This window comes from Tiliqua scincoides, chromosome 4 (genome assembly GCF_035046505.1).
Source record: "Tiliqua scincoides isolate rTilSci1 chromosome 4, rTilSci1.hap2, whole genome shotgun sequence".
NCBI classification, from domain to species: Eukaryota; Metazoa; Chordata; class Lepidosauria; order Squamata; family Scincidae; genus Tiliqua; species Tiliqua scincoides.
Window position 1 is genome coordinate 120,374,906 of NC_089824.1, and position 17,374 is coordinate 120,392,279.

The 17,374-nt window shown below is 42.0% G+C and overlaps 1 protein-coding gene across 2 annotated transcripts in view; it reads right to left on the reverse strand.

Moving 5' to 3' along the window:
* The window catches only part of BRINP3 (BMP/retinoic acid inducible neural specific 3), a 259,826-nt gene that overhangs the window by 114,813 nt on the left and 127,639 nt on the right, over positions 1–17,374 (reverse strand). Inside the window, exon 2 of one of the 2 annotated variants that reach the window (XM_066624973.1) lies at positions 11,237–11,427. The exons of the other annotated variant lie outside the window; for it this stretch is intronic. Within the exon in view, the coding sequence (XP_066481070.1) occupies positions 11,237–11,427 (191 nt within the window). The remainder of the gene's footprint in view (positions 1–11,236; positions 11,428–17,374) is intronic. 2 annotated transcript variants of the gene reach the window in all.

Here is a 17,374-nt window from a genome sequence, read left to right on the forward strand (position 1 = left end):
CTGCCTCCAGTGCCACCCTGTGTGTATATAATATTCATGCTCAGATTGTAAACTAGTCCTCAACTTAAAGATAATATTTTCAAATAGTCTCAGGTTCAAAGTCCAAATTTGGATCTTTTTCACGAATACTGAAAGCAAAGCTTATTCAAGTGCTGTGAATGTATGTGATAAAAGAAATTTCTTCTAGCACAATGCTTTTCAAATTGTGTTCCATGGAACACTGGGGTTCCTTGTTGAAATCCCAGCTAGGTTCACTGCATTTGAGCCCAGAAATGAGCTTTGAAGATTCAGTAAAGCTCACCACAAAGGACAAGCAAGTATTAGATGTTTCTAAAATCTTCTCCAGCTCTGATTAAAGCTCCATGTTGAACTTAATGGAGACATCCATCTCTACAGTGAGTTCAATAGGAATATTATAGGAATAATATTTGAATAAACTAGTTATAGCCGAAAGTGCTTAGCAAGAAGTTTCATGAATTATAAGAAAGTAAGAACATAAGAACAGCCCCACTGGATCAGGCCATAGGCCCATCCAGTCCAGCTTCCTGTACCTCACAGCGGCCCACCAAATGCCCCAGGGAGCACACCAGATAACAAGAGACCTCATCCTGGTGCCCTCCCTTGCATCTGGCATTCTAACATAGCCCATTTCTAAAATCAGGAGGTTGTACATACACATCATGGCTTGTAACCCGTAATGGATTTTTCCTCCAGAAACGTGTCCAATCCCCTTTTAAAGGCATCCAGGCCAGATGCCATCACCACACCCTGTGGCAAGGATGACCAACCACATGCTGAGTAAAGAAATATTTTCTTTAGGTGTGGAAGTGTTCCTTGGCAAGCAGGAACGAACACTTTTTCTTCCCTTTTTGGAGAAAAAAAATGAACACTAGTGTACTAGCTAGCAGGGATAGGTCATGACTCAGATGACTCAGACTCAAATTGTTTTTCACAACTCATATTGACTCAAGTCACACATGTCAAAAATTTGGGCACAGACTCAGGATTCGGGGGTTTTAACCAAAAAATGAAAAGACTTGAATAGACTCAAGACTCACTTTTGTGTGTGCTTATGGCTCTGTTTTGTGCTCATACTTGCTTGCTTTGGGGGGGGGGAGGAATTTCTGCAACTCTACTTGCTTCTCGAAAAGTCTAGGACTCGAGTCAAAATGACTTAAAAAACTGTTCTGGGAGAGTCACAGTGGTCACCCATTGTGACTCATGGGTGACTCAAGTCAAGGCAGGTAGGAACTCGGAACTCAACTTGAGACTCAGCGTTGTGACTCTGGCACATCCCTGCTAGCTAGTTTTCAGGAAAGGCTATTTTTTATTATAATACAGTAATTTTCTTAGTCACCAGAAGCTACCAATGCAATAAACAAAGAAATTTTAATATTTGTTTATGAAAAAGTATCTATTAAACCATTTGTTAGCCACCTTTCATACACTCAAGGCAGCCTACAACACAAATAGGACAACTGGATAAAATTAAGCAACAGTAGTCAAAAGAACAAGGCAGCAAAACAACTCACTAGACTAACCAATTGTGCCATATACTGACCAGAAGAAATGAGTTTTGCAGTCCTTTTAGAAGACAAATAAAGAAGGGTAGTTGTGGACCAGGGGCAAGAGGGAAGTCATTCCAAAGTTTCAGGGCAATTGATCTAAAGGCCCTGTTTCTTGCTATGTGAGCTCTTTTTTCATGAGCAGGTGAAATTCAAAGCACAGCATGTGATGATAAAAGCTGCTGTGGAGGACAATATAAAGAGTGGCACTCACTCAAATACTCAGTCTACAAAGGGCTTTAGAAGACAGTAGCACCTTGAATTGAACCCAGAAAACAAACCGGCAGCCAGTGCAATTGGTATAAAATCAGCAGGCTAGTACAGTCCTATTCATTATGTTCAAAGGGGTTATTTCCACTAAAATTATATCAGATTGCAGTATTATTATTATACAGTATTTCTATACTGTTTTTCTCACCAACTCTCGCAATGTGTCAGTCTTAGGGTGCATTCTAACCAACTTTCCAGCAGCAAGGTAAGGGCAGTGCAGCTCCAAGGAAAGGGAACAAATATTCCCTTACCTTGAGGAGGCCTCCATGACTGCCCCCAAACAGCAGGATGCAGCACAGGCCCTACTGGCACAGCTATGTCAGTGCTGGAAAGTTGGTTAGGATTTGGGCTTTATGGTTCACATAGGCAGGCTATTCCCCCTCCCCCATTTTTTTTACAAATGAAGTTTTTACAATTAATGTTACTCTTCACTTCCAGAAGTTTTCCGTCCTGTGTGGTCATCATTCTTTTGCCAACGCTTGCCATCCAGCTTCTAGCAGGAGCAGCCACAAATCAGCCAGGTGTTGTTCATTCTTGGCATCTGACCTCTACATCCACCTTGTGGCAGCTTATCATAGTCTACTCCTTCACCCTCTCATGGCCTGGTGATCAACAGCAACTTCTCATATCTCTGTTCTCTCACAACAGCTTATCAGGGTTATGGCCTGATATCAGCAAATATCAGGTTATCAGCAAATCATGGCCAGGGTTACTCCCACTTAACTTCAATGGCTTAACCTCCAGACCACATTTCCAGCCCAAGATTGTATCCTGATTCTATTTGTGCTTTCTCACATCTATCCAGAGATGAGCAGCAGTATTTTGCATTGACCAAAATCCCCCAGTTGTCTTCATGAGCAGCACAAGATAAAATACAGTAGTCAAGCTTGAAGGTTACAGAAGTATAGATTAGCATTGCCAGGTCCCCTATGGTAGAGCCTGCATAGTAAATGCAGGTGATAAAAATTTGCTCTTTACTACTGTGGCAGCCTACATATCAAAAAGCAGAGCTGAATCAAATACAACACCAGACTCCGAAGCTGTTTCAGGCAATTACATATCCACTGCTCACAGGAAAATTTACTTCTTTCAAGTCATAAGAAGATCCTATTTCAAATAAAACTCAAAATTTGACATTTCAGAAATGTTTGATTTCTTTTAAAATCTACTAGGAATGTCTATGAAAAGAATAAATGCAATACTGAAAGATAGCAAACCAAATAACAGAGACTATAAGAGCACCTGAGAAAGAAAATTGAAGTTACCACTATCAGAAATGTTGCAGAGTTTACATTTGTAGAGTCAGACCAAGATACTCATTGGATCCAACTCTGGAAGAAAATTTCTATACCGTGTGATTTCAATAGCCAAACACAATTGTTAAAATGCATGGAAACGTTTTCAACAGATGTTGATAGTATAATATAGATGGGGCAAGTTTTACGCAAATACACGATGGAACAGTACAATATGTAGTTCTATAAAGAAACAATACTGTTTGAAAAAAAATAACTTCATTACTGATTATGAAACAACTTTAACACCATTCATAACTCTGGGTTATCTGAACATTTGGATGTCACGAAACAAAAAAAACCAGAAGGGGTTGGAAATCTGTTAACAGCAGGCAGAATTTTACAAGCCGAATACTGAAAAATAAGTTGTTGGGTACAGTGGAAGATGAAATAAAAAAAAAAACAAAAACTGAAGTAATTTATTCTGAAGAATACACTGTAGTTGCCTTCGGGATGGATCAGTTCATGCTGGACACATTCTTGGAGAAACTAGTAATCCTTTATCATGTTCTGGAATCTTCTAAAATCACACAAAATGTGCACCAAATTCTATCTATGAATTAAAGTCACAGAGAGCTGGTGAATTGTAGGGGATAAGAGACTGACAAGTCTGTGCATGTCTACTCAGAAGTATGCCCTATTGAGTTCAAATGGCTTTTGTCTCAGGTGAATGTACATTGAATTGTAGCCTGAGTTGTGCTTGAGACATTCTCTGGTTCAAATCTAACCACTGTCATGAACTTACTAGGTGACCTTGGGCAAGTTACTGCTTCTGAGTCCCAGCTGCATTAAAGGGATTACAGCATTTACTTTATAGGACTATTACTGTAAAGTCAACATCAGGTTAATACATATGAAATGATTGGCATACTCAGAACATGCTGTATAAATGTCACGTATTATTAAATACATACACTTTTGCTTTACTCTCTCTATGAACACACAGAATTATTGTTTAATATAAAATATGGTTATATGTAATAGTTTCATAATACTGAAATATAGAACCCAAAAGTCCTACAGGACAAAACTGCCACTAGAAATGCCACTGTCCGTAGTAACTTTTTTTTTGTTTGTTTAAAGAAAGGGGGGGAAATGCTTTACTAAGTTCCCATTTTAGAACTCCCAAAGGGAGCGTATTTTGGTGTTTGTGAAAAGATACTTGGGAACATTTCCAAGGGGACCATGCCTCTGGCCTTGCCAGCTAAGTGTTCCAGAGGCACACTTTTGCCAACTTGGTTTTCTTGCACATGAATACAATGCTTGGCAGCTCCATTTAGGAAAACAGCATGCAAATTTGACTTCCCCTTTTCTTAGTGCCCTATGGATGCCACAGAATTTCACAGGAAATGTAGATGCAATTTAAGGAGAAGAGAACTGTATCTTTGGAATAACAAAAATGTTTTTGTACTCTAGCGTAATAAATCGTGCAAATTAAACTTCAGAAAAGGGATCCAACCACAACAAAACTAGAGTGTGACCATGAAATACCAAGTGTTTGTTCTGAGGACTGACCCACAGGGGACATCCACTAAAATTGAGTGTTGGGCGGGTTAGGACAGACAAAAGAAAATATTTCTTTACTCAGCGTGTGGTCGGTCTGTGGAACTCTTTGCCACAGGATGTGGTGCTAGACGCCTAGACACGTCTTTAAAAGGGGATTGGACAAGTTTCTGGAGGAAAAATCCATTACGGGGTACAAACCATGATGTGTATGCGCAACCTCCTGATTTTAGAAATGGGCTATGTCAGAATGCCAGATGCAAGGGAGGGCACCAGGATGAGGTCTCTTGTTATCTGGTGTGCTCCCTGGGGCATTTGGTGGGCCACTGTGAGATACAGGAAGCTGGACTAGATGGGCCTATGGCCTGATCCAGTGGGGCTGTTCTTATGTTCTTATGACCCACAATTAAAAATACTGTAAGTGTGCTTCATGCTGCAATTGTATGTTATGTAAGGGTCACACTACATGTTCCATGGAGTTCCATCTACATGTCCTGCAATAGCTTTTTTGGGTGGAGGAATAGGCGGTAGTGTAAACAAGGTGCTTGAGCAAAAATTCCCGTTACGCCCCACTCCCTGCCCAGTTTTGCCCCCTCCTCACTTCAGTACTGCCCTCCCAGCATCCTACCTGCTCCGGCGAGTGGGGACTTCCTGGATAGCGGGGGTAGGACAGCAGAGGCCTTTCTGCCTGCACTGTGAGCAGCGCAGCGACTCACGCACTGTCAGAGTGCCTTTCACGACAGGCACTGTGCCTGTCGGAGGAATCTCACCGCCATCAAGTGTACAAAATATCTACTGAATATTGATGACTGGCTTCCAAATGACCACATTTAAGAACAGAAATTAATATTCACAAATAATTTAAATTTGCTATTTGACTTCTGCATACAACATTTCTAATTTGAAATTTGGTGTTGGGTTTTGAATGCGCCATTTATTTCAGTGTTTGAATTATGACTGCTTCAAACTTGGTGGAATCTATTGATGGTTTTTTTATTCTGGCAGGCAAGTCACTCAATTTGCCTTTCAATTCTGTGCATGATTGCTGAGAAGTAACCTGCACTGAATTCTAAGGGGGATTATAAGGAAATACTGCCTAGGATTGTAGCTGTATCTTTAAAAAAAAAAAAAAAAAAAAGCTAACATATAGGCATATCAGAGCTAAATCCTGGGCTTGGAGCTGCCCAGGCATATCAGATTATATTATAGGCATATGCATATCATATAATATTATGATATCATATGCATATCCAGCATATCAGATTATATTATAGGCATATGCATATCATATTATAGGCATATCAGAGCTAAATCCTGGGCTTCGTGCTGCCATGCACTGTCACAAACAAGCCTCACCGCCGGGCTACCGCCCGTGCTAGCCCGAACCGCCGTGGCACCGGGAGAAGAGGTGGGGAGGAGGCATTCTAGGGAGCAGGGAGGCCGGCAGGGGGTGGAGAGAGAGCAGGGAGGAGGCATGATGGGGAGACGGGAGGTGGAGAAAGGATGGGAAAGATCCTGCAGGAACTATAAGACTGAATCCTGTGACCGTGGTCAGTGACTTTTCTCTTCAATATTCTCATGCCTAATTAACCTCCTGAAAAGATTCTTGTATAATTTTATTTAACATATTAAAATAAAAAAATAAAAACTGGATTTCTTAAGACACCATAATATGCAATACTGCAAACGGGGAATGCATCCAAAGGCTTGTGTTATTATGCAAAGAGGGGAAGTCACCTCATGCCAATTCCCAAACAGTGTACCAGCATTATCGGTACATTTCCATCAAAATGTCTACACTTCAGATTGCTTTTGTCTGAATACAAACCAGATTTTGTTATGTGGTCAAGCCCCACTTCCCTGAGTGGTATGAAATTCCAGAGGCACAGAGTTAACATGCGATCTGCTTTCCTTGTATATAAAGATCACAGGAGGCATCCAACACAGAGCCAGGATGGTAGTGATTTGGAAGTTGGACTTCAATCTGGAAGTTGCAGGTTCAAATTCTGCTCAGCCATGAAGCTTCCTGGGTGACCTTGGGCCAGTCACGATTTCTCAGCCTCACCTACCTCGCAGGGTTGTTGTGAGGACAAAAGGAGTGAACGAACCATGTGCACAGGATGACCAGATACAAAGTAGGACTGAGTGCCTACACCTTTAACCACCGTATAGAAGAGGGAATTCTGGCAGCTGCAGCTCAGCACAGAAGGGTTTAAAAAGCTGCACATGGGGGGGATGGGTCACTTACAATCTCACCTCAGACCCACTACCATGACAACCTATCAAGCAAAAAGGGAGTTTCTCATCCAGGGATGCATTTCTCTGTTTGGTGGATAATCAGTTGGTGATTTGTTTAACAAAAGTCTGGATCCCTAGTACATATTAAGGAGAGTTTAATGCCAGCTGGCTTCCTGATTTCTTAGCTTAACACAGAGAGCTGCAAGAGATCTGCTCAGCTAGAATTTTTGACTGCTAACCTGCTACAATGTATTCATTAAAAGCCCTGATGGTTATGATTTTCCTCTCCCAGTAGCGCTCTTTAATAGTTGTATGACCACGGCAGTCCTATCAGAACTGATGTGACAATTTACCAATTCAAAATGGACAGTTCCTGGCAACATTTATTCCTTCACTGAAACTAATGACAACCGAACAATATTTTTATCAGCACTTTACAAAATTCTGGAAGTTTTGTACAATTGAGCTGTCAGTCATGACATGCTGGGAACACAGATAGTCTCTCTCTTTACCATTCTTTCATTTCAGTCAGATTTGGATCTATTTGCAGTTTTTTAAAAAAAGTTATGATGGAGCTTAACATATTGTTATCTTAAATGACAAAAGGCAGCTATATCTGGAAAGGACCTTTACAAAAATGATGCTGTGGTGAGATGCTACAGAGCTCTTGCGTCTGACAGAAGAGAGAGGGATGTATGTCATTTTCGTAATATACAGCTGATGCTTCACTTGCAGAAATGAATTAAATAAAGCAACTCTTTATATGAATAAAAGGTGTTTGACAAGATTGTCCAGCGGGAGGGTTACACAATCACAGGAATTATCTTTATTATAATCACCCACCAAGGGATAAAACAGTTTTGCTCAATTGTTACTTTTTGGTGGTGCCTGGGTGGGCAATTCTGAGCATTAATAATTATCTTTCCTGCTGCATAATCCCTACTTCCTTCTCTCTCTCTCTCTCTAGATCTCACCACTGGATCACTTCCCCGCCCCCAGTCCATTATCAAATAGATGCTCTCTCCCATCTTCTCCGGTTCATTCTCAAATGTTACACACAATGGCATTGCTTTTTAAAACAGCATGTGAGAATTTAGGTACACTGTTTCTATTAATACTAATGGGAACCGTGTGGCTATAGCTATCTGTACTTGCTGGAATATTTTCATCTCCTGGCGGCATCAGTCACAGGAGGAAATGTGTGTTTGACAGAAGCCTGAAAAGCTTGTATATTCTTCCCAGAAGCATTTGCTGCTGCCTCTCATTGTTGTCAGATGACTTTAACTATACAATAGCTGCCCAGGTATACATAGTGACAGCCCAATCCTGTCTTGGTTGCCAGCGCTGCAGGACAGTGGTGTTGAAATGGCCACCGCTGTATCCCACAGAGCCAAAGAGGCAGCTGGAGGTCTCCATGGGGTAAGGGAACATCAGGACCAGTGTCATGACCAGGCAGCCCTATGGGGCTACTTGGAGCTCAATCACTGGTGCAGATTTGAGTAGCCTGTGTAGAGCTTTCAGGCGCAGGAGGGGGGATAGGATTTGGCGGCGGCCTTTGCTGCCATCCCTGCTCCCTCCCAAGCCTGAACCTCCCCCATCCAGAAACACCTCCTCCCCATCTTTTCCTGCCCTGGAAGACCTTGCTGCTCCTTGCTGCTCAGCATCCAACTCACCCCCATAGGCTCCTGCCAGCTGGCCAAGCAGCACATAAGCCCAGTGCTGACTAGCACTGGCCACTCAGCTGCCATGTTCCCTCTGTCAGCTGTCGTGAAGTACCTTATGGCATGCTTATGATGTTTATTGCCAGGACAGCACATGAGCCACTGGTGCCACCCTGGCATAGGACTGGTCTCTAAGCATGTAACATCACAGCAAATATAACATTGTCAAGAAAACAAAAAGAAGAATAACCCAGCTAGAGTGAACTAAGAGTCCATCTACCCTAGAATAATAAGAATATTTGTACAGGTCCAACACAGACTTTTTTATACATGGATTTGACTCAACGCAAATGGCTACTGCAAATGAGAAGGAATGTGCTGATCCCTAGAGAAAGGAAAAAAATGCATCCCTTTAAAATCACAGTTTAAAATACTGCTTTTCTTACTGTTGTAGAGAGACAGTCATGCAAGTGATCATTCCTTTCTTCAGCTGAGCCAGGCAAAGGCAGGGGGACCTTTGCATTTCTAATTGCTGACTGGTTCCCTGTCCCTGTCCTCACACTCTTAAAACAAAACAGGAGACACCAGCAGCTGCCATTGGAAATGACACTATGCTGGGGCAGGTGTTTGCCTCCTGTCAAATATTGTTTTGGCATTGATTTATGCAAGTATAGTTGGTGCTGCTTATCATTTGTTGCTGGATTTTTGGTTGTTGTTATATATAGTATATTTTCCCCTTACCTTCCAGTACTGTTATTAACAAGAATATTTATATATAGTTTTTTTAACAAAAAAGTTCACAATGTGGTTGATTCAATTATCCAAAGAATTTAAATAGATTCTGGAATAGATCCTCTGTGGATACCAAGGGACCACGGTATAGAGAAAATCAAATAACTAAATCGCTCCCTATCTCAAACAGGCACACAATGTGTGTCGAACAGGCACACAGAAGAAATACCAAGAAACAGCCATTAGAAAGGACACTGTGCTGGGGTGAAGAGGGACAGTTACTCTCCACCTCTTAATTATAAGAGGAGTATCACTTGGGGGGAAAAAAGTGCCTCTCTGCCCAGTTAACAGGATTAGCAGGTTTTTTTATTGCTTTATTGTGTCATCAGCCACCCTGAAGATCTTGCTAGCAGGAAGTGAAAGGTGGGATATAAATGTTTTAAATAAATAGTTTGAAACAGAAACTGGACACGTGTTCTGGAAATGTAACAGAACTGTCGGCTTCCTCTTTTGTACAGAAAGATGGCATGTCTATTGTATTGGAAAACCAGGAAGGAAACATAAAAGAATGAATGGATACACACTCATTTGTCTTTGAAGCCCTTTCAAGAAGTTCTGCAACCTAGTGCAATTTCAAAGAGGTGGCAACCATAGCCACAGCATAAGCTTCTACATTACTCAGATGTAATTATCACTGAAAACAATGGGACTTACTCACAGGTAAGTATGTATAGGACTGTAGCCTTATGGCCTGATCACATTGGAAACTAGCGCCACTGGAACAAGTATTCAGGTGGTGCTAGACACTTTCCAACTGTCGCAAAAGATGACATGCCAGAGTGTTCAGCCTGGCTACCACTGCAAGTAGCAAGTGGCCAGCTTCACACACCTGTGGCCACCAAATGCCTGCTGGCACTGGTAAGTGTACACAGGGGGCAGGAGGGACATAGGGAACAGAGAGGGGTTGGGTGGAATGGGTGGTGACGGGCAGGGAGGAAGGCCGATCAGGACCAGGAAGGGGAAGTGTTTGGCAGCAGTGGAGTCTGTGAAATCCTAACCCCCTTCCCAGTCTCAATCCTCCAACCTGGATCCACACAGACATGCACCAGCAATATCACTGGCACAGGTTCAAATACACCTGATGGCCTGGAATGGGCTTACCCCAAGTAGGCCACTGGAGACTGAAATTTCCTCACAGGATACAATGGGTGCTGTATTTGTGACACTGCATCGCCGCACTGGGAGTTATTAAGGATTTGGCTGTTAGCCATTCAAGATACTGGGTGAGACAGGGACCATGTCATCTCCTTGACTACATGTAAGAGGAAAAGCTCTCCCATGGCACTACAGGATATTTTTTTTTTTAGAACATGTCTTGCCCTTCCATTCTCACACTATGGAATCAAATCAGGAGCCTAAGAACCTCTGGGGACCATGGAAAATACTGTAATAAAATTTGGAGCCTGATATTCTACATATTTACATCTGAATGCGCTCAGTGTTCAGTTGATGTATGCCCCATTATATGGGACTTTAGCCTTATAAATATATTTTTTTATTTCATTTTATTTTCCTCTGGATGGAAAAAGATGTACTACATCCCATTTACAACCTCCTCAAAGACTAAAAAGTTACAGCACAATCCTATGCATGTCTACTCAGAAGTAAGTCCCACTGTGTTCAATGTGACTTACTTCTGAGTAGGCATGCATAGGACTGTGCTATTGAACACATTCTGTTCAATGTGACTCACTCCCAGGAAAAAAAATGTATAAGATAGCAGGATTCTTTTACAAATGAAAAATTGTTATTACCACTTAATGAAACAAGAGATGCCAGGATGCCCTCCCCTGCTGTAGTAAATTTGTGTGTGTATGTGTATGCACATGTGAACATAATAATGCATGCCTCTTGTCATGCATAAATAGCTGGGCTGAATACTTCTTAAGTTGCTTCATGAGAGTGACCTTACCTCCCAGGGTTGCTGACAGCAGGAAGTGTGTCCCATATTTCTTGATAAGGTTTTCTGTGATCTGCTGGAGTGTTGGCCTACGTCCTAGTAGTCTTATGTTTCGGAAAAATTCAGGTGCGAGAGGCAGCGGGGAGCCAAGAAAATTCTTTCTCTCAACAGCTAAGTTATTTACTTTCCAACGACCAAATTCCCTGGAAGGCAAGAAAAAATTTCATTCAGACAAGCATCATTTAGACAAATGTTTTCAATTGCAAAGTACGCCACCCTGTTGTCTAGCTGGGAGGATGAGTATTACAATTAGCCTTACTTGCGATACTCTATTTTGAATTACATGCATAAGACAAGAGTTAGGTGAAATGGAGGGAATATTTCATAATGATATCATTGTGTGGGCCAAAAAGAAATCTTATTGTACAAAAGGTGCCTGGGATATTGTTGCTGCTGTTTACTTCATCTTGCAAAATGTGATTGTCACGCAAAAAACATGTTGGTTTTCTTTTACATGGAATACAAGTAGAAGATGAGTCAAGGCTCAATATGAAAGTCCTCAATTTTTGTTATATTGCAAAATAAAATGAATGACTTTCCTTCACGCAATTTTCTCTCAGAGAAAAGCAGAACACTAACTCAGGGCTGGTGTGTTTTTGGAGAGGAACTGAAATCCACAGGGTTTTTGTGAACATACTTGGTGCTTTCAAAAGCCTTCGCCCTTCAGCCATTTTAGCACTCTAAAAATAAGTATTTACTTATCTGTTTGATTATAGTCAGTGACACGATCAGGTAGCCAAATCTGTTTGGTTACGTAGCATTAAATATTTCTTCACTTCACTGCATAATCCCTCATTGGAAGAAAAGAAAAAAACCACCCATGTGATGAAGAGAAAGGAATAGTCAAGGGAAATATTGAATCAAAGCAGCAACCTCCACCAAGGAATACAAAGACATTGAACAGGATCAAACAAAGTTTAAGATATATATAATTCTACCTCATAATAATTCTCATAATAAAAATTCTACCTGAAAATTGCTAGCTATCAAAAATATTGAAACTGGAGAATATTTGGCAAAACTTTAACATATCTCAGAGTATTTTTACACATGGCATTCACACTTCCTTTGTGTTTCTCTCATGCTAATAAAGTTAATAATAGGCATTTGTATAGCACTTTCAAGTACTATGTAAGAGATTCGGATATAATATCGTAACTACATAATTAAATTGACTTTTTAAAGAATTCAGTAATTAAGTAGTTCAATAATGCACAGTGTCAACATTGTTATTCAGTTATATAATTTCCCCTTCACCCAATACACCTTTGATCAGTGGTTCTCAAACTTCCCGGGAGACTTACTCCCGGGGTAAGTCTTTGCAGAGGCAGGGGCAGCAAAGCAATCCCCAGGATCATGCCCCTGCGGGGGGAGGGGCGGCTATTTTGTAACAAACCATACATGCTCCCAGGGTCCAGGGGGTGTGGGGAGCCCTGCCAAGTTCCCCTGCAAGAAGTTCCCCATGGCTTCTAAACAGTGAAAGTTCCAAGCGTTATTAAACTGGAAGTGGAACGCTTCCCCACATGCCGTTACACTGTCCAATATACCAGGAGCTTCACTTAAGTTACTTATCGCCAATCTTGGCCGCTCTCTTGGGTCAGAGTGACCAAAATAAAATTGCCTACATACTCAGTGGGGCAAATGAAGAGCTTGCTGGGGTGGTAGCTAAATATATAAGAGACATGTCTCTGTGATGGTCACAAATGGTTGAGCTATGTAGTAAGATCTGGCTGGTTAAGGCTGGAGGTGAACTGTCTGATTCATGCATCCCTCCATCCTATCTGTTGTTTTACATTGTTTATATTTTAAATATGCCAATAAAGGTTTCTTGTACTTGAGAACCACTGCCTTAGATATAATAAATAGTAATATAAGCTACATCTCATCAAATACTACACTCAACAAAGTCAGTTGCTCACACTCGCACATAACTAAAATACATGAACAGGAGTCACACATAATCTGTTGTTCAGCTATTCCAGTGATTCTCACACATTTAGCACTGGGACCCACTTTTTAGAATGAGAATCTGTCAGGACCCACTAGAAATGTCATGACCGGAAGTGACATCATCAAGTAGAAAATTTTTTAACAGTCCTAGGCTGCAATCCTACAGAAGATTAAGTCCCATTTACTATCATTGTTAAAAGAATATACATAATACCATAGATACTCGCCTATACGGCAATAAATTTGTGACCCAAACTCACGGGAAAATTGCCCCCTCGTCTTATCTCCACAGTCACCCAGTGGGCAGAGGGGATGGGGGGCAATTTGCACGGGGGGGGCTTGATAGGAGGATGGGCAGCTGTGCCTCCCCTCAGCCTGCCTCAGCCTGAGAGGAGGCAGGGCATGGGGGTCAGCCTGCCCGCTGGCGCTCCCCCCACACCCTCTCAGAGCCCTCCACCCCCTGCCAGAGTCCTGCCACCAGCAGGGGCAGGGAGTAGAGTGGGGGCATCCTGGCTGCCGCCTCCACCGCCAGACCAACGGAGGGCAGGGAGCACGCGGAGATCCTGGCACCTCCCTCCCTGCTGGCCACAGCCACGGGGCAGCGCAGGTCATTCCCCGAGTGCTCCCTGTTCTCTGTTGGTCCGGCGAGCAGCGGCAGTAGCCAGGATGTGCCCAAGATGTGCCCGCTCCGCTCCCTTCCCCAGGCAGACAGCGGGACTGTGGCAGGGAGTGCAGATGGAGAGGCGAGGGAGCATTGCTGGTAGGCTGCCCTCGCATGCCCTGCCCCCTCCGGGGCTCCTCCGAGACTCCTCCGAGGCTCTAGGCACAACCGGCCGGGTGCAGGCTGGGGGAGACACAGCTGCCCATCCTCCTCCTAAGCCCCCCCAGGTGTAAATGGCCTCCTCCACCTGCCTGGGTGACTCCCCCGCATGCCCTGGCTCCTCCGGCTCCAGGAATGATGAGGGGAGCGGCTGGGTGCAGGCTGGCAGGAGGTGTAGCTGCCAGGAACTCCACATGAGGCCCCGCTGCCCTTCCTCCACAGAGGGTCTACTTCCAAGTACATCAGGTCCAACTATGTGCAGCTGCACTTGCTCAGTCACTCCTTGTTGCTTGTCTCTCTGCTGCGAACTGCATTGCACGCTCCCAGTTGTGTGTTCTACATAGAGCCTTTGGCTTAAGGCATAGAGCCTTTGGCTTAAAGTGTGGATGGGATTGTGGCCTTACTCTGATAGTCTTTACAAATGGTTGCTGAGAGCACAATTCTAAAAATTAGTGAATAAAAATGTATCTTATGATCTATGTGATAGATCATAGTTTTTAATAAATTAGAGACTATTTTTAATAGTCTATGTGTATGTATGTATACATACTATGTATGTATGTATAGATGTATACATACTATGTATGTATACTGTGTTTTTAATACTATGTTTTTAATAAATTAGTGACTGTACAATTCTTAGGTAACAATTACTGGTAAGTTATTTTTCAGGATCTGGCTCTGGTAAAATCAGACAAAATCAGTCAGACTCAGACACCCCCCTAAGTTTAACCGCCAACTTATCCAAGGGTCATATAAAATCCCATGATTTTTTTAAAATCAAAGCCTACCCTTGACTTCTGTGGGATCGACTTATAGGCGAGTATCTACGGTGGCTTGTTAGAAGTATAGGTCTGTTAACATTTCCCCAAATGCAGTAACATATCATGGTAGCATCAAGTCATTTATATGAAAAATAAAATTTTGAAATGAATGGGGAACCACGTGAAATTGGCTCACGACCCACCTAGTGGGTCCCGACCCACAGTTTGAGAAACACTGAGCTATTCTATTTCAAACTTCAGTTGTGGAGGAGAGAAGTTTGAATGGTGGCATGATCTCCTACACATAATAATAATAATAATAATAATAATAATAATAATAATAATAATAATACAGGTATTTATATACTGCCTTTCTTGGTCTTTATTCAAGACTTTATTCAAGGCGGTTTACATAGGCAGGCTACTTAAATCCCCATAGGGATTTTTACAATTGAAAGAAGGTTCTATCTTTCAAGAACCACAACATTCAGATGTTTCTTTCTGATCTAGTTTCACATTCTGGCCTCCATCCTCCCACGCTCAGAGCAGATGGAATAACTCGGCTCAGCTTGTCAGCTGCTTCAAGGTCGCATGGTGTCGGTGGCCTCGAACTGGAGACCTTGTGGATGTTATCTTCAGGCAAATAGAGGCTCTAACCTCTAGACTAGACCTCCTGCCCACATACAAAATACACATACACATACAAAACTAGCATGTCAGTCAAAGATTGTAAGCTAGTCTTTACACTGACACGTTAGCTTTCTGTGGGTTAGTGGTATTTTAGGTCAGGGGGTATTCAAACTTTTAGTGCCCCACTTGCATTCCAAGCAACCACAGTTATACTGAGTGTATTTTCAGTGCAGGTGCCAAGTACAAAAATGTTTCATTTCCAGTTACCAGCTGCAGAATTGTAAGTGGACATCATATGCATATATGGATGCTTGCAAATCACCCAGGACACACTCCATCACACAGCCCAGAGAGAGTGCATGGCACACCAGCCACAGTGGCCCTACAGCACATATGCAAATGTCCCTCAGGAGGTCACAGAGCTGAAACATTGTTGTGAAAGACAAAATGTCCATCTCTTGGCTGCATCCCAGTGGCCTTCAATATGGATTTTTCAAATTGGGCACGCTGCATAGCATTTAAAAAAAAAATTGATACTTCTGGAAGTCAAATATGGGCTTTATTTTGAAAGAGAAGGCAGGAGAAAATAACAAGAACTAAATATAGTATCCTCCATCACCATGCTTTTCTGCAGAGCTGGGACAATGCAGAGGAAACAAAGCCCCCAAGTCACATATGGTGGTGTCACCACCATATACTTATCCATTTTACATTATCATATTAGCAAAGCACATCTTTAAATGGAGGCAGTTTTTGATTACCACTGACATACATTATTCTAGAGGCCATATTAAGCACAAAAGAGTGACAGCTCCTAGTCACTACTCCAAAACATATCAGCAGTTGCAATGAAAGCAAACAAATCAATTAAGTAGTAATAAGCACATCTTTTATTCATTTACTTGCCAATTAAGACTCAGTAAGAGTTATTAAGAAAAGGACACATTGCCCTCAAACCTAATCAAAGGGCCATTCTTATTGCAAAACATTAGTGGAATCCTTACTTTTATGAGGCACACCAACAGTTGTGTTGTTTCATTTGGAGTAAACACTAAGGCCATTTTGTGTTTACTACACTAACACATTAACTTCCTTTCAATTCTCAGTCTTAAGGATCAATACATTAACCACAGAAACTGATCACATCAATTGTCTTTTTTTTCTCCTTTCAAGGCCATGTTTCATACACAATGTAAGAAAGGGGGAGGAACCCTGTTCCAATAAAGGTATTTGTTGAAAAAAGCATATGGTTAATATTAATAAATTTGCCTCAAGGTCAAATTTCATTCCACTCCTATTTATTCTTTGATTATTCAAATATTTATATGCAGCCCCCCAAGTTGATGATGATGATGAAACCTTTATTGCCATATACATCATGACAATACATAAGTAAAATCACACAACAAATTCATAATCACATGATATACACCCGAAAAAGGAACCTAACAGTCAGAAATGCCCCATACGTTAGCATGTTAAAGAACTAAACTTTTGCTCCCATTTCCCAGGAGCTCATAACTATATAGACAAAAAGGGCAACATTATCAAGAGTTTCTCCCCCCTCTGTTGACAAAAGGGATTGCAGCACATCTGTCTCCGCCCATCCCTGGAGATGCAACAAAATTGGCATAAGGTATTTCTGGAGATGAGTCCTGCACAAGGGGAAAAAAAGAAGTGAAGTCTGAGTGTCCCCATGTGATTCAGGCAACAGGGACTGAGCCTTACTGACAGAGGTATTCCCTTATACTGTTCCCATAAAAAGGCCGAAGGAAGGGCAAGTTGAAAATCCCCCACCCCGCCCAAGTTGAAAAACGCCCAGGGTGAAACAGAACATCTTAGGGATTACTTTCTTCCATGTCTACTTTTTATGTTTGAGGTAGCAATCAATGGAACTCTGCTTTGTGCCTCAGTCTTTGGAAGTAA